Genomic DNA, 25918 nt, shown 5'->3' on the forward strand with positions numbered 1-25918 from the left:
CATTCACAGGCAGACATGTAGAGAGGATGTCATAGTACACCTGAGATATCTCTTATTTGTTACAAATGCCAGGTAAACTTGGTGGTTTTTTTTGACACCAAATATGTTGTCAACTGATAAAGCGCTCGGACTTCTGAAAATGTAGTTTGCTCTGGCTTTGCTACTGCACGCGCAGTTTGATGTAAGCTGTACCTCGCTCCATCCACATGGACTCAGAAGACCACTCTTTTTGATTGCAAATGGCAATAATGCATCAGCAATTGGTGATGCATTGATTATAGTATACTTTCTGTAATTAGAATTTGGAAACAAAATTTTGTGACATACGACCGTTATTGCAATACAGCTTAGAATAATCTACAGGACAAAAATCTAAATCTGGACCATGAATACTCATGAGATGATGTCCTGTTGAGCAGAGGGCAACCAATGTGAGCGCTAAAAGAAAGACAGGAAGTGGATGTGGACAGTAAAGGAAATGAGTTACAGCCTTTGCTTTTTGAAAGTTTTGCAGATTTCTGCCTCTCTTGTCGTTTTCGACTTCATACGTCATCATAACGTGCTTCTGGAATGAGCTGTTGTTGTTGTGCACTTCTTCATGGGAGATTAGGAGTAGTGGATGTTGTTTGCATTCATGTGGAAACAATCTCACAGACAGACACACACGGGATCTCTGCCCTTTTCTCTGATTGGACTCGCTGTGCTTTAAGAGGCTTTCAGGACACCACAACAGAGACGTTCTCTCTATCGCAGGGTTTGATGTAAAGGAAGATTTATTATACTATGACAAATGTAGGTGTGATAGTGGTCAGGCTCCTCCTGCGCTGGTGAGTCTTCTGCTTCTCCATCAATCGTCTCTGCTGTTTTAAGAGTTAATATTTGGAGGAAGATCTTCTGTCCAAGGCTTTTGGAGCTTAATGAGCAGACAGTTGGGCACCATTTGTTTTGTCTCTACTGAAGCCCTTACAGAGTGCCTATCGGCTTGATGATAGTATAGACGTTTGCTGTGTTCTTATCTGGAGGGTGGCATAAAGAAAACTGTCTGTGTACTTGGATAAAGAATAGATATCACTCAATCTTGATACCGCATTCAGGAACACTTATCCTGTTTGATTTTCAAGAATTACTACTTAACATATCCCTGCACATATTGTTCAATAATTAATATGTCTGTATTTTATACTCCTGAAAGATTATTTCTTTATGAAGGACCTGTTACATTATCAATGTTCCCATCACACACGTGTCCACTCTCTGCCTGTTTCCTGTAGGCTATGAGCTCTTGTATCAGCCGGAGGTGGTTCGCATCTACATGTCTCTGGTGAAGGAGTCCCAAAACGCCACAGTGTTGGAAGCTTCAGCTGGAGCTATTCAGAACCTGTGCGCTGGACACTGGACTGTAAGAACTGCCATCTATACTGATCTTTTTCGATTTTACAGTACCAGAACTTTATGTGCTAAGTAAATAAACCAGATTGGGAAGTCTGAATAAATGGTGCTGTTTTAACATTAGTCATTGCAATCAAAGGTTATTTCAGGAACATTAGTAAACACTCTATATGAGGATTTGTATTAGATTTGTCTGTTCTTAGAGGTTATCTGTAATGTAACACACAATTATTTTGACTTTGTGCACATGAGAAAAATCACAGTGGTATTTGTTTAGTCAACACTCCACCTAAAGAGCTGAAGTATTGGTTTACTGGTTGATCTACATTCCTATGCTTACATATGGCCTAGAGCTACAGGTCAAAGCAGCAGAAACAAGCTTCCTCTGAAGGTTGGGTTCAGCTTTAGAGAGAGGGTGATAAACTCAGTTATTTGAGAGGGTCTCCGAGCTGCTAGTTCTCTTACATCAAAAGCAACAACTCACTGGATGGTAACAACTCATCCAGTCCACACATGCAAAAAATCAAACCGTAGGTGTCCCTAAATTATTATGTGCAATAATTAGAAATGACAGAGGGAAAAGGTATTGAACTCCTGAAGAAAGGGAGGTGTGGAACATCATGACACGCCTGAAATCTATCAGTAATGGAGCCATAATACAGAAGTGGACAGCATTTAGAGAAGCCTGTGAAATACTTGGAAAATATAGTCTGGTCAGATGCGACTAAAATGGAACTCTTTTGGTACCATAATAAACACCATGTTTAGAGGTCAAAAGGCACCGCAACTCATCCCAAAAACACCACAACAGCAGTGAAGTTTGGAGGTGGGAACAACATGGTATGGGGCTGTTTTTCAGCAAATGGTACTGGCACGCTTCATATAATTGAAGAAAGGATCGATGGAAACTGAGATATTCTTTATGAAAATCTGCTGCCATCTACCAGGATGATGAAGATGAAACGAGGGGGGGGGGGCGTTTCAGCAACACAATATTCCCAAACACAGCCAAGGAAACTCATGGTTGGTTTCAGAGAAGAAAAAATAACGCTGCTAGAATGGCCCAGCCAATCGCCTGACCTGAATCTAACTAAAAACCTTTAGAAAGAACTAAAGCTTAGATTTCGAAAGACCGCTTGTGTGGAAGACTGGCGCAAAATCACACCTGCAACTAGTTTCTCCCCACAGGAGACATCTCGAAGCGGTCATCCCCAACCACTTTTGTAGCAAGTATTAAATGAATTTCAGTCGGTGTGTTCACGAACATCTATCTTTGACTTCTTTGCATGTGTGGAGTGGATGTGTTGTTATCAACATCTGGTGATAATTTCATATCAGTGACAGCTTTAGAAATATATTTACTTAGAAAATTGGTGATGTATCCAATACTTATTTTACCCTGTGTAAGTAGCGTTTGACAGGTAACGGTAACCCACTGAGTGAAAAGTCTGTTAAAAACCAAGCACGAGATTTAGCAGCAATGGTCGTTAAGATGGTCTTCTAAATCAATAAAAGCACTTTGTGTGTCTGTAGTATGGCAGATGCATCCGTGCCTTGGTGCGCAGGGAGAAAGGTTTATCCATGATGACGGAGCAGCTGGCTCATAACAACGACCGCGTAGTCCGAGCCATGTCCGGAGCCCTTCGCAACCTGGCCATTGATGGACGAAACAAAGAGCTACTAGGTGACACATTTAACTCTTTGTCTAACTGAGCTTCAGTAAAAAGGTTTTAACCAGAGTTTAAAAAAAAATCCCCAGCTTTATTACATACCAGTGTTAGCAGTTGTAAGTATGCTGCAATCTTAATCTTCCCTGTGTTGTCAGGTAAACATGCGGTGCCTAACCTGGTAAATAACCTGCCTGGTGCTGGTCAGAGTCAGCCAGTGCGAGCAGTGTCAGAAGAGACAGTGGTGTCTATACTGAGCACGCTCCATGAGGTGCTGGGCTCCAGTGTGGAAGCAGCCAAGACTCTCAGGGCTGCTAATGGCATCGAGAGACTGGTGCTCATCAACAAGGATGGGTACGCAGTGACAGATGGATACAGATCATTTGGATAATTTTTTTCTGTCCACGTTTTAGAGCATCTTGAAATTGCTATAACGGGTTATTTTCATAAATTGCACCTTTCTCCCTCTCTGTCCCTCTCGTCTTTAGTAATCGTTCAGATCGGGAGGTGCGTGGAGCCGGCCTAGTGCTGCAGACAGTTTGGGGCTACAAGGACCTGCGGCGCACTTTGGAAAAGGATGGCTGGAAGAAGACAGATTTCATGGTCAACTTAAACCCTCCCACCAACAAACCCAACGGATATGAGGAAAGCACTCTGCCGCTTATAGACAAAGGTCAGTGGTAGGAGTCAAAATAGCCGCCACTTTGCTTAAAAGGTTTCAGTGTAATGATTGTTACCAGTCTTCTTGTTTTTATAAAATAAATGATGTAGTGGTGTCAGTTGTTATTCAAATTGGCCTTTTAAGTATCTATTCAGAGTTTCACATAATTTCCGTCTTAGATCTCTCTAAACTTGAGTCTGAATGATTCCTCTGCATGAATGCAACTCGGAAGTTGATTGTGCAGAATGATAACGGGCTGTTTGCAGATATGGAGTTACTCATCTCAGCCAACTTTCGATTCATTACATTTACAGCTTTGCCACATGGGGAATTTTCAAGAATAGTGAAAGCATATTTGATCTGCACTGCCTCCCAGTCTGTTTTCTAAGTGATTTTTGCATGTTTTTGTTTTTTACTGTGTGTGTGGGACCTGCCTGACTCCTCCCTGAGTACTGAGGTCAGGTTTAAGGTATAGAAGGGACCGGGCCTCCGGAAGTGTGTGGCAATTTTTCTTGAAATGTCAACACAGGACATTTTTAGTACTGATTTAAAAACCGTTTCATTCTTTGAATTTCAAAGTAGACTGAATGTGGACATTTGCTTTTACTTTTGTTTTAGTTGTGGTGATTTATTTAGTTGTTTATTTATTTATTTTTTACCTGTTGAGCACTTTGGTTGCATTAAAAAATGTATTTGTCTCGACTTAATTCTTTAGAATTACAGAGCAATACATGTATTTCTGACTGTTTTAATATTTCTCTGACACACAGGTGGCAAAAGTGACCGGGAAATGATTCCAATGAATGACATGGGACCAGGCAAGTGTGCAAACACAAAACACACAAACAGATACAACTGACAGAAGAGCTGTCCGACATGCCTTTGCTTTCATTGGCATCAAGTCATCACTGACTTCCAGCTGCTGCCTTTGAGTCAGCACAGCGGACCATCTGCCTCTGTCCCTAGGATCCTCCTCTGTCACACTAACCCACTGCATGTCTTCCTTCACTACATCATAAATCTACTCTGCGGTCTTCTTCTTTTTCTCTTTCCTGCCAGCTCCATATTCTACGCCCTTTGTGTATTTATCGGAAGTACCAATTAAACACGTGCTTCTCCTCTTCAGATGCCTACTCCACACTGGACCAGACGGGGAGAAGGAACACTCTGGATAACACACTCGGACCTACTGACAAAGATTTAGATCAGGTATCGGCCAACCTCATGACACACACTGACACTCCTCACACCTTTGCCTAGAGACATAAGCCCGCATGTCTGCACCTTTACTGAGAATTTACTGCCTCACTCCTAACATGCACTTTGCTCTTTGCTACATCTCTCTCCTGACCCCAATGTAACGTAATGCTCACTTAATTTTTAAAGTTATCTAGCCAGTTCACACCTTGTTGTTGTTGTTTTTGATTATAAATGGAATATTTTGGGGTTGAGGATTGCTGATCCGAGAAGCCAAAATCACCGAGCTGTGCTATAGCTGCAGTGCTTCACCTGACTTTAGGCGCCATCTGAGTTCAGTCTGCGCTCTCACAAGCTGCTAAAGTTGTTGTTCAATGAATGTAAAGGGCAAAAACTATTAATGGTGTTAATTTCACACACTGGTTTCCCAGAAAGTTACCGTGTGAATGGACATGTTCTCACACACACCCACAGGCAGCATGTTGATGCATGTCTCGGTACAGCACAGGAGTTGATCTTTATCTTGTGCGTTATTTCTCACCCTTGTCCCTTTTTTCCAACCTTAAAACAGGACCTAACATTGCACTAACATGTCGCAACTCTTCTGTCTTTCGTCATCCTGAACTCCCTCCACTTTTCCCCCTTCTGTGTCTACTCACCTCCTCTTTGGATTTTCACACTAAACCCTCTTTATTCACCCACTCCTTTGGACTCTTATCTCTCCTCATCTTTATCTGTCCTTCTCTCCTCTTTCTTTTTCTCTCTCTCTCCCAGGGAGGGATGTATGGGGAGAGGCAGGCCTCCTTGCCTCTAATGGATTCTTACGATGGTTAGGCTACACCCACTGTGTCACACTGCATGTCACCGCATGGTATGTGTGTCCCACTGGCTGCTCTCACAACTCACCGCATGGCCTAATATTAGTTTTGTAGTAAGATTTGTGAATATTTGTGTGTTTCTAATTGTGATTTGGATTTTTAATGAGCTTCCATTTTACTATTTTTAGACTGTTTTGCTCCCCCTGCTGGTGAAAAGTGTCAAATCTTTATTTTTTGTGGTTCCTTGGATCTTATATACACATATTTTTTGTTACCTCTGCTTTGCACAGTTTGTAATTTTTCGTTTTGTCCAATGTTAAGTAACGTTTTTACTCACTGTATTGTATTTTTTAAATAATAAATTTTTCTTTAAAAGTGTGATTCTTTCCACCCAGGCATGGCTGCCTCGCCCTTAGCCGCTCCATGTGATCCGTTCACACACTTGTACCTCTTCTTCTCTTGCAGAAAAACTGATTGTGTGCATCACAAGACGACAGCCTCCTCCCACTTACTGCCCTTGCTGAACTGACAATGGGGGACTACCGCTACACTACCGACATGACTAAACTTCATCCCTTACACTCACTCTCTTGCAGCTTCTCTTCTTCCCTCTCTCTCTGTTACATTCCTCCATTGCAGTTCAAACACTCGAATGAAACCATATGGAAAACTGACGATGCTCTGCATTCCCTGTTGACAGCCGGATGTGACACTACGACCACTTGACTCCAAAACCACTCCATCAGCACTACAGCTTGCTTGGACAACACTAATGCTCTCTTTCTTTGAGACTGTGGCTTCTTTGGTATTTTCTCGGAGGTCAGAGCAAAGACTAATTAAACAAATTAAAAAGGAACTGTTGGAATCATATCAGGACACTTTATGGTGAGATTTTCCATAAATGGCTAACACACTCTGTTTTGAAGAAATCAAGGTTTTCTCTCTCTCTCTCTTTCCTTAATGGTCACACACTACAAAATATGAGTAATTTCCTACCGCTGGGATCTTGTATTTATCTGTCTAATTAGATATGTGTACAGCTTCTGCTTCTGTTTTGGTAGCGGTTGTTCCTCTACTCGCTTTGCTGTGTACTTTTAGTTACGTACGCGTGCCAAATGACACTGCTACTGCTGTGACTGCCACTGCTAACGCGCAACATGGCACACTCAGACTTTTCTCCAGCAGCCACACTGAAAACTTGTCATCCGCTTTGTTCTGTTGGCATCTTGTGTTGGTGACAGCCCAAAGATGCACGGGCGTGCTGCTTTTTTCTGCATTTGATTGTGATGATCCACAACTGTACAAGGTTAGTTATACAGCCAGAAATAAAGCAGACGAATGATTCTCCTCCTCCTCCTTGTTGGAACAGACGGCAATTTCTAAAGTGATCTTTCTGTTAAATGCACCCCCCTTTTTCTTGGTAATTCTTAGTGGATATCTCAAGGATCCGGTGGGCGCATTTCCTTATCTGCAGGTCCATAATCTTATGAATGTGTACATATGCAAGATTGTCTTTAATCGTGAGCTAACTGGAGTGCCTCGCTTATTCAGGATGGGTCTCATGGGTGTGTCCAGCGTGACCTGGGTAACTGGTCAAGTTGTTGGTTTTTTTTGTTTTGTTTTTTCACAGCAGTGTACAATTTGGGAGTACTGTATATAGAACTCAGAAGTTTTTATTCTGCAAGAATATGCGATCTTGTATGTTATTGGATATTTCTTTTTTTTTTCTTTTTTTAAATTAAACTCTTGAGTTCTGTATAACTCACTGCTTCACAAATCCATAACCTGCCTGGCTTTAAGACTACAGATCGACACATTGCTGTCTGTTTTTTTTTTTGTTTTTTTTTGCCCACATTTCTTTAGTACGATGTTTGTTCTGAAGAGGAATGCTTATTCTTAGTGCCGAGTGAGATGTAGATACTTACTGCGTGGATGATTAAAAGAAGCACTACGGGGTTGTAAAGTGTGATTTTTCTTTTCTTTTTTTAACCTCCTTTTTTCATGCCAGTTGAAATATGACAGCCTCCTTTTCTCAAATTAACGAGCTGTCTTCAAGATTGGACTGACTGAAAGATGAAAATGATAGCGAGCGAGGGCTAGTGTTAGAAAGAGAGGCATAGACCAGAATCTATTAGATAAAATCAAGAAAAAAGTAAAAGCACATTTAAACTATATATACAAGAGAATATTTGTTAATTTTAATGGTTTTATGTATTATTATTTTTTATATATATATTGATTTGGGTTCAATTGTTTTGGGTGCTCTGGGTGAATGCATATGCAATCTTTTTTTTTTTTTTTTTTTTTTTTTTTTGTTTGATTGAAAACAGTTTGTCTTAATTGAAAGCAAAACCAAGTTAGCTGAACAGAAATCCTCCAACGCCATCATCAGATACACTAATGGGAAGGAAAAAACCAGATTGTTGACTAATGTAATCTCTTTGCCTTGGCTCTTAAAGTTGCACATTCTCATTTATGAATGAATTATGTAACTAGCAATAATGTTTTTAATAAAAAAGAAAATTATTTCTCAGTGCCCGTGTTTTCTTTTTTCAGATTCTATTTATTTATTTTTAAATGGGAACAAGGAGATGTTTATGATTTTTGTAGTCACTCAGTATCATTTACTTGTGGTTATTATAGTTGAAAGTGGGGGTAATAAAAACTAGACTACAAAAAAAAGTATTTTCTACTTTTAAAAACATATTGAGGAAATTAAGTAGCAGTAATTTAAGCATGAGAAGGAAATGGTCCAGACTTTTAGTGACACTGTAGGATTTCCACATGGCTGCGAGTCAGGTGACCAAATTCCAGCCAATTAAAATTGGGACACTAATTCTGAGCCATTTATAATGTGAAGGATAAATTCCATTTGAAAGCAACATTCCTGACGCCCTCACTGCGTAAACTTAAAGAGCATACATTACAGCCAGCATTATTCCTTATGTAGGTCTCCCTTTACTCATGTAGTCTCCTTTGTACATGTTTCTGCTGCTGTTTCATCTACAAAACCTTTGGCGTCTGAGGGGAAACATCCATCATTTTATTTCTTTTTTTTGTTTTTAATCCAAAATTGTTTTTGTTTTGTTTTTTTGTTGCGTTTGCTTTTTTTTGTGGTAGTATTTGCCATATTCCACATAATGCTGCATATTTTGTGACTTGAAATGTTTTTTCACCTTCTGCTGTAAAGCATTGGCAGAATAACCACGACGACAACCTTTAACCTTTAAGGTGGTTGGGAACAACAGGACTGGTCCTGTGAGACTTCAAGTTCCAGACAGAGAATCTGCTACTGGCCAACCAACCACACATAGTGGTGGCTGACAAGGAGAAGACCGTAGTTGTGATAGTTATGGTGATGACCAATGGATGCCGACATCAGGAAGAAGGAACAGGAACACAAACACAAGTAAAAGGACTCTCCCTCTTATATATACACATTTTGGTTTCCGCTGATTCTGTTTAACGCAGTTTTGTTATCAACAAACTACACATATGTCAGTAAAGATTTTCAGCTTGCATATTTAATTCATAAATTTATTTATTTTTTTTTCACTATCACAAAACAAATTGGAACTAAAATTTTTAAACCAATGAAACTAAAAGTGAATCCACTCTGAGCTGACACCAAACTTACTAATAACTCAGCGCTCGGTGTCATTTCACAGGGCGGTCAGTAGGTGTCGCTATCACGTTGCAACACCATCTCGGATGCAAAAACTCGTGATGGGCGTCGATGTGTTGCATATGGCTGTGCGACTTTAATTTCTGGCTTTAACTCCAGTGGGTAAAATAAACATAATCCTCCATGAACCCTCTGCTCCTGCTACAGGAAGATTTTGGTAAGTGTAACTTTAAAGCTAACCTACATTAGCCACAGTGTCGGAAATCACTCCAGAATTAGCCATCTTAATAAGGTTAAGCCGATTAAACCTTCATTCTAAGGAATGGAAGGATTATTAAGTTGTAGTCTATGAATAAAGTGGCAAAATTTTATGCGAAATGAAGGGCGTTTTGGTTTTTTGCATTTTTGTGCTAACATGTAGCTACCTCTTAAGCTAGCTAGGATAAGTCTAGACAGCGACGATTAACCAACGCATTTTGTTTAAAAAAAAAAAAGTCGGCTTAGGTGTCTAGAAAATTGCGATTAATGGAATAAATGAAACAGACAAACAAATAAAAATGTTGTCTGATTGGTAACAAGCCGATAGTGAAGTTCACTAATGCTAATTAATTTGTAGGGCTCCTCCACGTGGTCCACATGCTCCCAGAGTCGGTGTTAGCTGTGATCCTGCCAGAGAGACCACCTCTGTACACACCGCACACAGGAAACTAGCCGTGACTCATTACACTGTCAGAAGAAAACGGGTATCTAGAGGTGTACCTAGTACTTAAATTAAGGATCTCAAGTTGTACCAAGAATTTAAACCTGCATTAAATTATAAGAAGAGGTCAAAAGTGAGGCTTTCCCCCAAACCATGAATGCAGCAATTGAGCAGTTTACTCAGAAATGTTCATTTCGATTTTAGGGGAAAAAGCTCTTCAACTCAAAAGATAAAAGGTATAAATAAACTGTATTATTCAGATTAATAGAAAATAAATGAAACCATCATCTAGCGTCCATATATTCAGAAAAGCTCGAAATGGTATCTTAAATTACAATAAAAGCAATAATACAATAATAAAAGCAAAAAAAAAAAAAATAGCAATTGGAATATTTTGGTACTTTCAAAGGAATACCCTACCATGAATCTGATTTGGGTTTTTTTAAAAAATCATCAAAAGATCTGTTTCCTGCCATTCTAAGCAAAGTTGGTCAAATAATTCATTTTTGTGCAAATCAGCCAAACTTTGAAAGCAATTTTTAATTTAATTTGACTGGTAATTTCTATACAACGTTTTCCATGTCGGCTAATACTGACTACCTTATGACTGTGCTCTTATTCAACAGGATAGTGAGCCCCCCCCCCCCCCCCATGTTATTTAAGCTATTTAAGTGTTTACCAGATTTGTTTGGAGGCAGATGATTTGTGGCGACCTCCTTAAAATTGTAGCCGAAAGAAGAACAAGGTTTCTATACAAGCAGTTTTTGTGTCCCAGTTTTTGCTGAAATTAAATTCACATGCCCTTTAATGAACCATATGGTATAGCCAAGCTGGGAAAAAAAGTAGCCACCACCCAAAGAAATAGGTTGTGACTATTGTCCACCCATTCCACTAAATAATTATCACAGTGATTTAATGTTTTAGCTGGCAGCAGGTTATTTAACCCTACCTAAGGCAGTGAGTAGGTTCTCTTCTATTAAACAACCATGTCTGGAGACGTATCCTGGGGTTGTGGAAAAGATCTTACTCTATTTTAGAAGGGTGACATTATTGGCCTGAGCAGGGGAAAAACTCAGGAGATTCCTAAAATGACGAAAACTGGGTTAATAACTGCCCAGTGTATTATTGCATTATTGAAACCTGTAAGAGTTGTGGTGAACCATCATCTTTGATGGAGAAATGGACAAAATCTTGAATGATCCTGATCGGAGATTACTGAAATATTTAGTTTGTAAAAACTTCAATTTAATTTATATAACACCAAATCACAGCAACAGTCTTGTCGAAGTGCTTTATATTGTAACAGAACAACCCTACGATAATACAGAGAAAACCAACAACAATCAGAAAACCATCTATGAGCAAGCACTTGGCAATAGTGGAAAGGAAAAACTCCCTTTTAACAGGAAGAAATCTCCAAAAAAACAGAGTCATGGCATTTCCTTATCTTACATTGTAGCAAACTCAAGACACTGGGACTAAATGCTATCATAGCCCTAAGAAAACCACTTCTCAATGAGGCTGTAAGGGTGGAAAGAAGACTTCAGTTTGCTTAGGTGCTTAAAGATGGTCTGAGCCCAGATTTATCCTGCTTAAGAATGATTAGCACGTCATACTGAGGGATACAGATAAATTGATGCACCAACACGAGCCCATGGGGGCAGTCTTGTGGTTGGTTTAGTTGCTCATATCTAGGTTCAGCATTGTTGAATGAGGTCAGCTACCTGAATTTACTGAATGAGCAGCTTTTTCCAGCCATGGATTTTTTTTCTTCCCTGATGGCATGGACATATTCCAAGATGGCCGCATTCATTCGGATCAAATTGTGGCAAAGTGGTTTGGGTCTCACTGAGAATCTTTGGAATGTGCGTGTCTGCATATAAATAAATGTTGTGACATTTCGTAAGCTCAATGAAATGACTCATAAAGGTCTGAGACAAATTCCAAATGGCAGCTGGTTTATGAGCTTCCAGATGAGAAGATGAAGACAAGCACACACACAGTCAGATAAGTCAGGAAGTCATGCAGGCACATGTTCATTTGACAGAGATAAAAATCCTTGTAGTCCCTTATTTGGGCAGTTACTTTGAAGGACTATCTAATCGTTATCATTATCTGAGTGGTAACCAAAGAATAAAAGCTGCACATTTACAATCACCTGTTAAATCTGATTTAAAACGCTTAAAAAAATAAGACTTTGAAATGCTTTTTTCTATCTGAAGGTTGGGCTTCAGCCACCGTGTTTGCTGTTACAGAATTCTCACTTAAGGATTCTTCTCCATGTCTTTCTTCTGCCTCTGATGTTGTGCAGGGAAACATAAATTTTGCACACACATGCCCTGGAATGTTAACCATATTACTTTTTTAAAATTAAAAACGTATCTTTGGATGTGAATTGCAAACTCCCTCTGCCTGCAAATGCTCTTGTGCCTGTTTGATTTTGCTTCAAGACGGCTTCTGTTTGTACTTCAAACAGAAGTGCTCATGTGGACATGCAGAGGTACCTGTGGCCTGGTTATGAGGTGCAGCTTCTCGGGGGGCTGCAGAGACAACAGAACAGTGCCCAGTTCTGTGACACCCTGCTCCAAACTGAGGGTGAGAAAGAAGGAAAATTACAAAGTTCTTTGTGATGTAAGACAATGTACAAAATGCACAATTGAGTCATTCTCTCCTGACTTATTCTTTATGTAAAGGTATCTCAATCCCAACCCACAGCTGCATCCTTGCAGCTCTCAGCCCGTACTTGTCTCAGAAGCTTTCAGCCTCCCCCTCACCTCCATCTGGACAGAAGCGTCAGCTCCAGCTCCAGACCGTGAAGGCCCAGACTCTGCTCAAGCTGGTTGGTCTGCTTTACTCTGGTGTGCTGGAGGTAAAAGGAAACAATGAGAAGAGTGATGTGCTGGCTGCAGCCCACCAGTTTGGAATCACAGACCTTGTACGAGGACAGAAGGGTGGAGGGCCGAAAGAAGTCCAGGAAAGGAGGCAGAGTCTTGGGAATTGCAGAGAGAGACGGGGAAGCCTAAAAATACAGGAGACACATGTTGAGGCTGAGGTGACGGGCACGGGAGAGGAAAATTCACCAGTCAGAAAGACAATCAGTGTGTCTGTTGGCACACAGACAGCAACCATTGCTGAAAATTCAGTGGATTTTGGAAATCCGGAGCCTGCCTCCTCTGTAGCTCAAAGCCCGGATGTTTGTATCACTGTTCCACATCTCACCCCTCGCCCCGCCGTTGCCAGTGATGCAGAGTCTACATTTGGCCAAAGTTGTGACAGTGTAACGAATCCCACATCCACTTCATCTTTTTCCATTGACACTGTGCCTTTTCCTACCATCCGTAATGATTCCAGTTCCTCGGAAGCTCAGGGCGACTGTTACCAAGAGTCATCTGAGTCTGGGGACAGCATCAACTGGTTGTCCAGAGAAAGGGCAGGATTGGAGGATGGAAAATCAAACGGCACGGCAGCTGAGAGCGTAAATGCAGAGCAGCCACGACAGGTCTGCAGAGATGAGATGAACGAAAAAGAAAACTCGAGTGAAAAGAGTCCTTCACCATGCAGCGCAGCGGTGAAAGATCTAACCAAGATGAAGGAGATGATGGAAGACGCACAGATATCCATCAAGGTGAAAAGAAATTGTATTCTTTTCGTGTTGTGAGCAGGAGTTCCGTTTCATGGATTGAGTGTAGGCATCATGTATGTTCGTTGTCTCTGGATTAGTTTGTTATATGTCACACCACATGTGTTGGACACCTTTCTCACTTTGTGTGTTTTTGTCAGAACTGTATTTGTCTTATGTGTGTGCAGGTGAAGCTGAGGAGAAGAACGACAGGAGAGATGTGGGAGGTGGTGACGGTACAAAGCCCAAATGAGACGTCCATCCTGACATCACCGACTCAGGTATTTAACCCTCTGGGGTCGCCGGACGCGGCGGCGCATCAAAATCACATGACCAATTTAAGACGACACAGCTACAAGATGCGGCAGGTCAGAGTCCCCATTTCAACTTGGGTCGAAAGTGCGAACTTCACTATATACCAGTTTTTGAATTGTGTCGATGGGCCACGTAAAACCAGAGTTATGATAAAAAATACACGCGATGTTTTTTTCTGAACAAAACAGTGGCGTTTACAGTGTGAAGAACGGTAAAAACAGCGTTTTCTACAGACAGTGCTAGCAAACACTCTCCCTTTGCGAACATCCCTTCCCTATTGGTGTTAGAGTTTACCATGTCAGCCAATCAAAAAACTGATGAGTGGAGTGACACCCGCGATGGAAAGCGGGCGAGCGAAAGACAGAGAGAGTGAGCGAGTTTTCATATGTGAGACATTAGTGACGTTTAGCGTGTTTGGAGGCTGTAGTTAGTTTGTTGTGTAGTTATTGTCTTGTATTGTGTGTCAGTTAGACCGCTGAATTTCATATTTGCTCTAAAAAAGCCGTCAAAGGCAGATTTCAGTGTAAACGCTGTTCCCACATGGAAAACTGGACTGATGCACCTCCTGCTGTCAGACCTGCAGGGTTTAGGCCTGTGCTGTTCTCCTCTGTCTTATACTGAACACAAACTACATTTTTTGGACTGGCACAAATAATTTGTGTGCCTTCTTATTTGATGCAGAACACCTGATTGTTCTGTAAATAGATTTAAATGGTTATATAAAAAACGCCTGAGGCCTTGGCTGCATTTTTAGGTAAATGGTACCATATAACTTTGTTGTTTGCAAAACTTGTGCATAATTTTTAGAAATGTACAATTTCTATTTGCATTTCAAGTTATGAAAATTATTCGTTAAACATGTTTGTGGGTTTTACAGTAAAAAATATAACTTTTTTCTACTGGGATTTTGAATTTTTTGTCTGAATTTAGATCAACTGTGCTAATATAGTATACCAAAATGAAAAAATAACTCAAATTTCAGATATTTGAGGTTGTGCTGAAAATAATGATACCAAAAAAGGCAAGAAAAACACATTTTAAAGGTGAAATATAGAGGTAAAATCAAAAAGTAGTCAAAAACGGCCAATTATACCCTGGACCCTGGGTTAAGGAATAAATTGCAAAATAACTTAATATTTAATTACCATACTTTCTGGACAATAGAGCGCACCTGTATATAAGCCACATCAGCTCTATTTAAAAAAAAAAAAAAGGATATACAAGCCGCAGATATCTATGATGAAAAAATAGATATTTACTGCATGTACAGAACAATCTTGTACTGCAAATGTACAAGTATGTACCTGAACAGATTCTTTCCGAACAATGCCTTTTAACACGGCAGCAACTTTGCTGATTAAAACGGAACAGTATTTATTTACCTCCGTTTTTCCTGTATTTGAAACCACAAGTCACTTTAATCATCTTCGCTGAAACCCATGAAGTCGTCTTCTTCAGTGTCGGAGTTGAACAGGCTCAGAAGAGCTTCATCACATCTGTCTCCATCAGTCTCGCTCTCCATGTCACTGTCATCCTCCGGTGAAGTTGGCTCTGAAGGTGCGCCGCTCTCTTCGCGCAGCAGTCCAGCCTTTCGGAACCCATTGGTGATGGTGGATTCTTTCACAGCACTCCACGCTGTTAGGATCCACTGACAGACATCAGAAAAGGATGCTTTTCGCATGCGGCCAGTTTTTGTGAATGACTTTTCACCGCTTGTCATCCAAGTCTCCCGCTCAACCCGTAGTGCAGCTTTAAATGCCCGATTTACACTGATGTCAAGTGGCTGCAAAAACTTTGTTGTACCTCCAGGAATCACAGCTGGAATGGAGTTTGTTTTCTTGATCGCTGCTTTCACAGAATCTGTGATATGGGCCCTCATGCTATCCAAAACAAGCAGTGCTTTTTTCCGGTGAAAAAATCCTCCCGGGCGCTTCCCATAGCACTCCGTTAACCATTCCTTCATTAGACCTTCTATCATCCACCCTTTGGTGTTAACTTTGACCACTATGCCTTTTCGGGAGTTGTTCTTTCGGCATAGTTATGCGCTTAAAAATCACCACTGGTGGAAGTTTTTGTCCGGATGCCGTGCATGCCAGAACGCAGGTGAAGTGCGTCCTCTCATGGCCTGTTGTTTTCAACAACACGGATGATGCACCTGTCTTGTTAACAGTCCTGGTCAGAGGCAGATCAAATGTTAAAGGTACTTCATCCATATTGATTATGTCGTCTGGTCCGATGGAGTTTTCTTGTATCTTTTTTTTCAACGAATTTGTGGAAGTTTTCAACTTTTTCCTGATAGTCAGGGGGGAGTTGCTGACAGAGAGTGGTCCGTGGTTTTTACGTTTCATAAATCTGAAACACCATGACGGCCCACCTTTGAAATCTTTAATATTCATTTCGCGGGTGATTGTTTCGGCTTTCAGTCGGATCTGTACAGTGGATACACCTCGGCCACCTGCTCTCTGTGTGTTCACCCATTCCTCCAGGACATTTTCAAGTTCAGGCCACCTGCTTTTATGTCCTCTGAAAGCTTTTCTCGACTTTTGGCATTGCATGAGCTCTTCCCGCTGTCGCCTCCAACGTCTCACCATAGACTCATTGACGCTAAGCTTGCGTGCAGCAGCGCGGTTTCCCTCCTGGATAGCAAGATCGATGGCCTTCAACTTAAAACTTGCATCATACGAACTTCTTCGTGTGGTTTCCATGATGAAGGGGCGAGGATTTGAAAATAATTACCAGTTGGTAATTTGTTGTGCGTGTTCTATCTGAACACGCTGAGGCCATGGTTCTCAGCCGGAAAAGGGTGGAGTGCCCACTCTGGGTTGGGGATGAGTTCCTGCCCCAAGTGGAGGAGTTCAAGTATCTCGGGGTCTTGTTCGCGAGTGATGGGAGACGGGAGCCGGAGATCGACAGACGGATTGGGGACGCTGCACCGGTCCGTCGTGGTGAAGAGGGAGCTGAGTGTAAAAGCGAGGCTCTCAATTTACCGGTCGATCTACGTCCCTACCCTCACCTATGGCCACGAGCTGTGGGTAGTGACCGAAAGAACAAGATCGCGGATACAAGCGGCAGAAATGAGCTTCCTCCGAAGGGTGGCTGGCCTCTCCCTTAGAGATAGGGTGAGAAGTTCGGCCATCCGGGAGGGGCTCAGAGTAGAGCAGCTGCTGCTCCACATCGAAAGGAGCCAGCTGAGGTGGTTCAGGCATCTGACAAGGATGCCTCCTGGGCGCCTCCTGGGTGAGGTGTTCCAGGCATGTCCCACCGGGAGGAGGCCCCGGGGCAGACCCAGGACACGCTGGAGAGATTATATCTCTCGGCTGGCCTGGGAACGCCTTGGTGTTCCCCCGGATAAGCTGGAGGAGGTGGCTGGGGAGAGGGAGGTCTGGGCCTCTTTGTTTAGGCTGCTGCCCCCGCGACCCGGCTCCGGACAAAGCGGATGAAAATGGATGGATGGATGGTGTTCTATCTGCTAAAGAAAAAGTAGTGTATTCTTCTTTGCATTGATTTTTCATCAATCTATCTTGTTTTTTATTCTAATTCTGGTTAGAGTCCCCCTAGTGGTGGAAGAAAAATCCACAGAATAGCCGCACCTTTGTATAAGCCTCATGGCTCAAAACCTAAGGGAAAAAGTAGCGGCTTATAGTCCAGAAAGTACGGTACATTTTTTGAAGCTACACTAAACGCTTAAAAAAATGTTTTTGTTTTTTTTTAATTTTCTGGCAATTTTTTATGGCTTGTGGGGATAGGTTAATTGGATAATCCAAATTGCCCATAGGTGTGAATGTGCAAGTGAATGTGAGTGCGAATGGTTGTCTGTCCCTGTGTGTTGGCCCTGCGACAGACTGGCGACCTGCCCAGGGTGTACCCCGCCTCTCGCCCTATGACAGCTGGGATAGGCTCCAGCGCCCCTGAAAAGGATGAGAAGAAGCGGATGGATGGATTTTTTTTTTTATGGTTTCAGGCTTTACACGTGTGACAGTGTCATGAGGTTTGTCATGAGCTAGTGGGAGATTGAAGTATTTAGGAAAGTACATTTCAGTATCACTTAAATTCCCAGTTCTGAGTCTGACAGACGGCATAATCGAGTGAACATCAAGAAACATGAAGTGGAAGAATTCCCTGTGATAAAAACTTTTATTTTGATTAAAAAATAGGATGCCCTTTCAAAACCTTACAATAACCAGCTTCTTCTTCTTAATCTTTGTTTATACTGTGTTATAGACTCAGGCAGCTGGAGACCTGAGAAACGAGTAATCATACCTGTTATACTTTGAAATGTGCTTGAAGACTGTTGCTTGGCATTGGGGCTTATTTTTGATGCCAGATGTTTTGCAATGTTTTGAAATATTACCTATGAAAGCATGACAACTAAACATTTATATAACTTAAGCTCACGCTGGTAAGCAAGAAACAAGAAATATCCATTTGTCAACAAGAATAGAGACCGCAGGAGGGAAGGTGCATTTCTGCAGAATAGAGTAGGCTGAAGAAGAGGAGGAGGAGGTGCACGTGGCCCGGCCGATGGTTTGGTGAGACGTTAAAGTCTCACTCCGTGCTCTGTGAGAAGTAAGCAGCAGCGGTATGATGTAAATGTGGTGTAAAACCTTAGCTGGGCAGGTTTAGCTCGGCTGTTGCCTCAGGCTCGACCAGAAAGAAGGTGCGTTTCATCATGTTCTCCCCCTGAGATCAGCAGCACAGCAGACATACTTGCTCTGTGGAAACTTTGCCATCCTTTTACCTGGTAAAGGGTAAAAGATTACCACAAGAATCTCTGATGTCTTGATGGTAAAGCAGTATCTGTTTTTATTTACGTGTCGAGAAATTTGTCAATTGTTTAATGTGAATATGAAAAACAGGAATTGGAAAAAAGTGTTTATAAAATGACATGATCACCAGTTAATTTCTTTTTCTTCACTTGTTTCCTGTGAGTGCTGCAAACAGTGAAGTCGTTTTTTTATTCAAACTGTGGTGATCAGAGAAGTGAGTGTTAAATATTTTAGCTGGTTTCAGTCTTCCTCTCCAGCTCTCATCAAATAACTTCAACTGGAGGAATGAAAATCCAAACTTTGATATGAAACTTAGATTTCAGTGGTAAAATAAAGTCTTTGTCCCGTCGCCCCCAATCCGACAATCACGTTTCAACCGTCGTTGTTTTCTCTGTATTATTATTACCTCGCCTACATTATAAAGCACTTAGAGGCAACTGTTGGGGACTCATTTTCAGAGAAGCACCTCAATAAAATAGTTTGTTAGTCCAGTTTATCTGCAGACAGATGAATTCACCTTTGTTTTAAAGTTTGAATGAAAGGTGATATTTTGTAATGGTTTTAATGGTTTCTTATTCATCTTTCAAAAAGCCACAGACAGATGCTGAGGAACTCGAGCCTCCTCCCTCCCCTGTCCCCCCATGCCCTGTTCAGAAACCAGAGATCCAGAACCTTCCACCTGCTGTAACCAGCTCTCCCACACAACCAGAGCAACACCACAGCACCACCTCTGAATCCCAGTCTTTCTCCAGCAGCAGCTTCACCTCAAACCCCGACACTGAGCTTGAATCAGCGCCGGCGCCTCAGCCGCAGGGCTCTGTGGACGAGTGTGACGAGCAGATAGAGAAGCTGTTAGAGGACGTCATGATGAGCCTGAACATCCTGCCCAACTTGGAGAGTAACTGTAAGAAGTTGGAGTCGAGCCACAATGTTTGCCGAGTCCCAGTTTCGCAGGGTGACGCAGCCCAGGGTCGGATGGATCCTGTTGCCAGTGCAGCAGAGGTTGCTTTCTTTCAGGATTTGGAGTCGCAAAGCAACCAGACGTCAGTGGAGACAGGTAGAAGCTTTCTTTGTAAATACACATATATTTTTAATATCACATTATGAAATAGTTGTACAGACCCGTAGTAAGTTTTTTTTGTTTTCTTTTGTTAAAGACTCCTTAGCATCTCTCCTCACTGCTCCACAGGCTCCAGGGTCTCATTACTGGCCTGTTATTGTTTGTGGCTAGCAAACAGTTTTTAGGTCCATTACTGCCACCTTCTGCATGCAGTAGTGTATTACATCTTAACAGTATTGGGGTTGATTGTTTGTTTGTTTGTTTGTTTGTTTGTTTTTTGAGACAAGACATTGATCAATTTTAGAATAAGGACTCAAAAATCCTGACCACCCCTCACTGCGAATGTACTGAAGTTTACTGTTCAGCATTTAACATTTATTGGTGATTTTTGTGTTTGTTTAGTTACATTTTAACAACATGTAAAGCCTTACAGTTTGTCTTTATTATTTTTTATACCTTGTTTTGTCTAAAACCTCAAACAGTTCTTCGTTCCTTGGATTAAACTTCAGTGTTTCTGCAAAGAAAATGAATTTGAAGAATTAACTGAGAGCAGGTGGAAGAGAGCCTGGACAGAAGAGAAATAAAAATAAATAAATAAAAAAGTCAGTAGAAGCAAAAAAAGAATACATGTGTATGAATGAGAGGGAGACAGGTGTAACAGTGAATCTGCAAATAGTAGAGGTACTGGGAGTAAAGCAGGTTTGTGGTTTGGAGATGGGCAAAAAAGTGCAGGAGCTGGATGTTGCACAGTTGAAGATGCTCAGATTTGATCTGGATGTGAGTAGGAGGGACAGCTGAGGCTGAGCAGTTTGTAGACGACTGTTTTAGACTTCTGTCCTTTTTATACTGATTTTAAAAAGGCAGAGGTGTATTTTCAGAGAGTAACACAGTAGGACCTTTTTCTTTCTTTTTTTTTTTAAAGCACATTACATGTTATTACAGAAGCAGACTGAGTTGAACCTGACTTAAGTCTCAGTTCAAGTGCTCTCACTGCTACCCGTCCTGCTGCCCTTCCTCCTCAGTTTTTAGGAGCTTATTAATTGGTACTTTTAATTGGATTTTTTGATTGTCACAGAAAATGTCTATAAAAATACAGGGCTTACAATTCACGTATTTAAGATGAATTGATAGTCATCCTTCCGCTTGCTCGTTAGGTATCCATTGTTGCTTTGCAGCTCCAAACCAGCCCAAGTTGATCCAGCAGCAGCAGCCGACTCCCCAGTGCAACCCAGCTGTCAGATCTTTATGGCAAATCGATGGATTGAGCTGCCAGGGTTTGCCCCCATTCAAAAGTCAAAATTCTCTGTATCCGGAAACAACCACAGGCTCAGCCCTGTCTTCAGCTTTCTCCACCAGAGGCCAGAAACTCCATTACCCAGCATTTCAGCCACCATCCTCACAAGATGATCAACAGAGTCTCGAGTTTTTGCCTCTGCCAAATGGAGATGGGACACAGTCTAAACCCACTTTTTCCTCACCTTGCATGGATGACTTGCGGCTTCCTCAGCGTCTCTCCCCATTAGAGCCAAGTTCATCTGCAGCTAAAGGTCAGCCTCTACTCAACAACTCAGCAAACCCTGAACACGATGTCCAGCAGCAGCCATCCTTACGTAGGAGACCCTGGCTCTCGGACAACGCTGGTTCACTGCAGTTTCCCTTTAGCAGCATCATTTGCACAGGTCATAAAAGTACATCTCCATCACCAGATCCAGATCACAGCTGCCAGTCAAAGCAAGAGCAGCAGGAGAAGGATTTGCATTTAACAAATAGAGGAACCAGTGCAGAAGGTTGCAAAGGGAATAGCTTGAAAAAGAGAGGAAAAAAATCAGCAGCAGAAGTAAAATCGTACTCCAGGAGGCTGAAGGAGAGTTTCAAATATAGACATGATGACTCTACAGGAGACGGGAGGAAGAGAAGGCGCACAAATGATCAACAAGACTCCACCGGTTCTTGTTCTGCGTACAAAGATTTAAAAGTCAGTGATGGAACAAAGAATTGTTCAGTGAGTTTGTCAAGTAACAATGTGCTATTGAAGGAAAGAGAAGTGGCTATCAGGTCTTCAAATGCACCATCTGGACTTCCAGGGAAACCCAGCAAAATGTTGCCCGTCATTGACATTGGGGAAGAAAAACCCTTTGGCACCAAGCCGTCTCGGATCAGGACCAGGGGCTTTATAAAAAAATCTCAAGAGGCAGCAAATAACACAACCCCACCTGAAACGCCTTGCATTTTCAAGCCTGTCGTCAGCAGAGCTCAGCTTGTGAGTCAGGATGGCGTCTCGCTCGCGAAAAGGAAACGTGGTAGACCCCGAAAAATAAGACCTGTAGAGGACTCTACACAAAGTGTTCCTGCCGTTGTTGAAAACAATGAAAATGTCGACAATGCGCAGGTCGACAGGGACTTGCCAAAGGAGCAGGAGGAGAAAAAAATGGAGAGGACGTGCAGGAAACGGAGGAGGAATGAGAGCGAGGTGGAGGTCAGCGCAGTGAAGAAGACTGCGAGTGTCGAGCACACTGAAAAGGCTGAAGAAACCAATAATGACTGTAACGTAAAACCCGGGACAGTGAATCAGCGGCACGTGGTCACTCTGAAGGACATTCAGAAGCTTATTAAATGGCAACAAGCACGAAGAATGAAGTCCAAACAGACCCAGGAAACACATGAACCTGCAACAGGCACAGATGGCATATTGGAGAAAGGAGTGGACATTAAAGACGGGACAAACTCTGAAGAACATCACAAAGGTTCAAACATCGCAGTTGATAAAAATCACAATCTTCTTTTGAGCCCGTCTGCAGAGACAAACAGTCGTATGAGCGAGAAGAGGAGTTTGGATGGTGATGAAGACCACCCAGTGTCCTTAGACGTTGTGGAAGAAGATGAAGCCAAGGTGACACCGGAGAGAGAGCGACCACTGGGAAGTCCTTATGAAGGTACTTTGAATTTTGCTGTTTCTGTTGCCATGGTAAATTAATTGGATTTTGTTTTGAAGGTTGTTATTCAGAATGAATGATTACATTGGTAGTATTGATTTTTCTGCTCTATGCCAATCACACAGGCACCTCCGAGGATGGGTTGGCATAGTGTGCTGTGGCTTCAGGCCATTTGTCTCTTGCAGATGGGAGTAAACTGTAAAAACACAGACCATAAACTGTCAGGTTGGAGCTAAGGCACGGTGTTTGTGTCGCCCCCATGTGGGCTGACGCAAAGCCGCATAGTTTCACTTCAAGAGACCAAAAAACTTTTCTTAAAGTAGATGCAGATTTAGACATAAAAAAAGAGAAAAAACTAATAAAAAAACCTGAATATCATTTCAGGTTAAACCTTGCAATAGAGCAAATTTACATTTTAATATTTTTTGTCTTTTTAAGTCTGCTCAGAATTTCAGTATCTGTTCAGACATCAGCTTCAATACGGCCATTTTTTTTTAAACGTGCTGTTGCACAATCCAGTGCATGATCAACATGTACTTAAGTGCTGTTTGTCCTGCAGTCTGGTTGGACGGCACCTTCATTTCTCAGTGGATCTACTACATTAAAAAAAAATCTACCTTGGAAGGAGAATGCAGTGTTTTGTGTAGGAAACACTGTAAAATTCTCTCTGTAGGCATGTGTCCATGTTTGCTTTTGCTATTTAGTTTCTTCCTTTTTTATGTCCTCAGTTATGTCACAACAGTGGGATGGCACTCGAGCATTTAAAGCATGCCATAAAGCTTTCTTTCCATTTGGCTGTGCAGGTTCCTGTCATCTACTAGCTGTTATTTTCAAACTAACCACCTAACCCTGCTCCTTCCTGTGGAGGACCAAGACTAGGTGGCAGCCTGACCAGGTTGCTCTTGTGGCGGTCACCGTCCAACTCCAGGCCTCACGGGCAGGTGTCCTGCAGGTTTTAGATATCGCTCTGGGTCAACGCACCTGAATCAAATGATTAGTTCATTTCCAGGCCTCTGGAGAACGTAAAGAGATGTTAAGGAGGTAATTTAGCCATTTAAATCAGCTGTGGTGGATCAAGGACACATCTAAAACCTGAGGCCTGGAGTTCCACACCCCTGGTCTAGGTGGATGGACTTCTGCTCTACTGTCTTTGACTTCAGCTGGTGATTAAAGTTCTTGTTTGGTCTGGAGATGCACTGTGAGCTCAGTGGCCACTCGATTGAGATGATGCTGGTCCATGCTGGTGCGCTGAGCTCTCGAGGGCTGCAGAGCAGAACAAGAACAGAATCACTTGAAAGGCAGCTGATCTTGTGTTTTATTTGCTGACGGTGTTTGCAGATGAGACACTAACGTCAAAAGCTCACTGCTGGCTATAGAGGCAGCTGACTATTGATCAGTTATTTATCATCGGAAAGTGTGAGTATGCCTCTTTCTGCTTGCACACAAACATGCACGCACATGCTCCTGCTACCCTCACAGTCTCCTTCTGTGGCACAGGGAAATCTGATACAACGGGGTCTCCATTCCTCAATGATGACTGCTCCTCTCACAGTGACACCCTCCTGCCTGAAGAAAACACAGCTTTGGACTTCATGTTGCAGCCCTTGACCGCGAAGATAACCAGTACAGACAAAAAGGGAAAAGAGGAGGAGGAGGAGGAAGAAGAAGAAGAGGTGGATGTTCTGGTTTGCTCCCCAGAAAAAGCATCTCAGACCAGAGAGTGTGAGGGGTTCCTCAACAACATAGACATGACTCCGAATGAAGATGAGGAAGATGATGTGAATGAGATTGACGTGACTGGAGACGAGGCAGAGTAACGTCATGTACGTGTGTATTTTCTACCCCGTCCAGTGGTCGGCTCTCACTCTAATGCTGTCTCTGTTCTGGTTGTGTTTATGTTCACATGTCACATGAAGTTGCGTTTAAAGATTCATTTTTACATTCTTCACTTCATGTTTTCACCGCTTTGGGTTTTCGTTTAGTTCCTTCTGTATACGGTTCAAAAAGATGTTTCATTTCCTTTAATAATATTCTAAAGAAAAAGTTTCTTTTGTCAATTTTATAAATTTTACATTTTCAGCGAAATTGTCTGATGAATAGAGGAAAAGGCACTTGAGTGGCCTTCAGTGATGTCCCTCTGTATGTTTCCATTGTGGAAAAGCTCTGTTGTTTTAAGTCTATATTTGTAAAACTGTTTTATGTACATCAGTACATAATATAATTATGGTTTATTAAACGTTTTCATGTGACCGCTTGCTTTCTTTAAAAAGCACCATAGCTGAACACAAGAGGGCACTACAGAATATACACTCACTGGCCACATTATTAGTTACATTTTGCTTGAATTCTAATTGGCATAGATTTAACAAAGTGCTGGAAATATTCCTTTTCCATTTTGGTCCATATTGACATGACAGCATCACATGTTACAGCTGGTTTGCTCCCCAGATTTATGAGCTACACATTTATAATGCAATACTTTGGATTGAGCTCTGGTATCTATGGAGGTCCTTTGAGTGTCTTGCTGGAAGCAGACATATGAAGATTTGTACACTGTGGTCATAAAGGGATGGACTTGACACACAAAGCAAGGTAAATCTATGCTTTTATGTTTACACCAGAACCATCCAAATACTGCAGAAGAAACCGAGACGTCCAATTACGAAGCAGTTTTTTCCAACCCCAAAACCAAGCATCGGGTGGTTAGTTGAGTTACTGTTGCCTGCTCATCAGCTTGCAGCAGTCTGCCCATTTTCCTTTGTCCTCTGCCATCTACAATTAATTTTTACCCAGAGAGCTGGTGCTCACTGGACATTTGATCTTTTTCTGATCTCTCTGCATTGGAACATCTCAGAAGATTCAAAGCATTTATTGTCATGTGTACAAAGAAAAGCATTTCTCTGTACAATGAAATTCTTTCTCTGGTGTCCACACACATATGCCGGTTAATATGTACTAATAGATAAAATACAAATAGCATGAATAAATAAATGGAGACAGAAGTTTCAGAAATACAGAACAAACCAACTTTCTTCCTCATTCTGATGTTCAGTTTGAACTTAAGCAGGTTTTTTGTCCTTCACTTCCCTGTGAAGCTCTTATCTTACTTTGGACAAATAGAAATACACACACACACCTGTAGAGGGCGCGCTTCCTGCTCCCTCCGCT

The 25918-nt window shown here is 41.9% G+C and overlaps 2 protein-coding genes across 13 annotated transcripts in view; both read left to right on the top strand.

Moving 5' to 3' along the window:
- The window catches only part of ctnnd1 (catenin (cadherin-associated protein), delta 1), a 31783-nt gene extending 23518 nt beyond the window's left edge, over positions 1–8265 (top strand). For 7 of the 8 annotated variants that reach the window (XM_082536595.1, XM_082536591.1, XM_082536593.1 and 4 more), the window contains 8 exons: positions 1272–1399; positions 2923–3073; positions 3215–3410; positions 3545–3729; positions 4488–4535; positions 4844–4926; positions 5689–5785; positions 6198–8265. In XM_082536595.1, the coding sequence (XP_082392721.1) occupies positions 1272–1399; positions 2923–3073; positions 3215–3410; positions 3545–3729; positions 4488–4535; positions 4844–4926; positions 5689–5748 (851 nt within the window). In that variant the 3' untranslated portion in view covers positions 5749–5785; positions 6198–8265. The remainder of the gene's footprint in view (positions 1–1271; positions 1400–2922; positions 3074–3214; positions 3411–3544; positions 3730–4487; positions 4536–4843; positions 4927–5688; positions 5786–6197) is intronic. The other variant, XM_082536594.1, reaches the window with a different exon arrangement.
- Positions 8266–8609: 344 nt separating this feature from the next.
- LOC309709064 (uncharacterized protein) lies at positions 8610–24999 on the top strand. 5 transcript variants are annotated; one of them, XM_082537494.1, is made up of 9 exons: positions 8833–9141; positions 9401–9574; positions 9974–10100; positions 12534–12652; positions 12751–13682; positions 13865–13957; positions 19349–19814; positions 20972–22750; positions 24248–24999. In XM_082537494.1, exons 4-9 carry the CDS (start codon positions 12550–12552, stop codon positions 24565–24567), a joined length of 3693 nt encoding a protein of 1230 aa, XP_082393620.1. In that variant the 5' UTR covers positions 8833–9141; positions 9401–9574; positions 9974–10100; positions 12534–12549; the 3' UTR covers positions 24568–24999. The 5 variants fall into 5 exon arrangements, with proteins under 5 accessions (XP_082393618.1, XP_082393621.1, XP_082393617.1 ...); XM_082537492.1 differs by lacking the exons at positions 9401–9574; positions 9974–10100 and adding an exon at positions 8610–8678 and having other exon boundaries at positions 8923–9141; XM_082537495.1 differs by lacking the exons at positions 9401–9574; positions 9974–10100 and adding an exon at positions 24089–24166 and having other exon boundaries at positions 8832–9141; positions 24248–24340.
- Positions 25000–25918: the final 919 nt, after the last annotated feature.

The sequence above is a fragment of the Aulonocara stuartgranti genome (assembly GCF_965226115.1).
Source record: "Aulonocara stuartgranti genome assembly, chromosome: 6".
NCBI lineage: Eukaryota > Metazoa > Chordata > Actinopteri > Cichliformes > Cichlidae > Aulonocara > Aulonocara stuartgranti.

What these genes read in the sequence shown, in the direction of transcription:
- LOC309709064 (XM_082537492.1), top strand. Translation starts at nt 9,098, where the DNA reads ATGGATGCCGACATCAGGAAGAAGGAACAGGAACACAAACACAA. An exon ending in CACCCTGCTCCAAACTGAGG is followed by an intron (nt 12,653 to 12,750) that starts GTGAGAAAGAAG and finishes CTTTATGTAAAG; the next exon opens with GTATCTCAATCCCAACCCAC. An exon ending in TCCTGACATCACCGACTCAG is followed by an intron (nt 13,958 to 19,348) that starts GTATTTAACCCT and finishes TCTTTCAAAAAG; the next exon opens with CCACAGACAGATGCTGAGGA.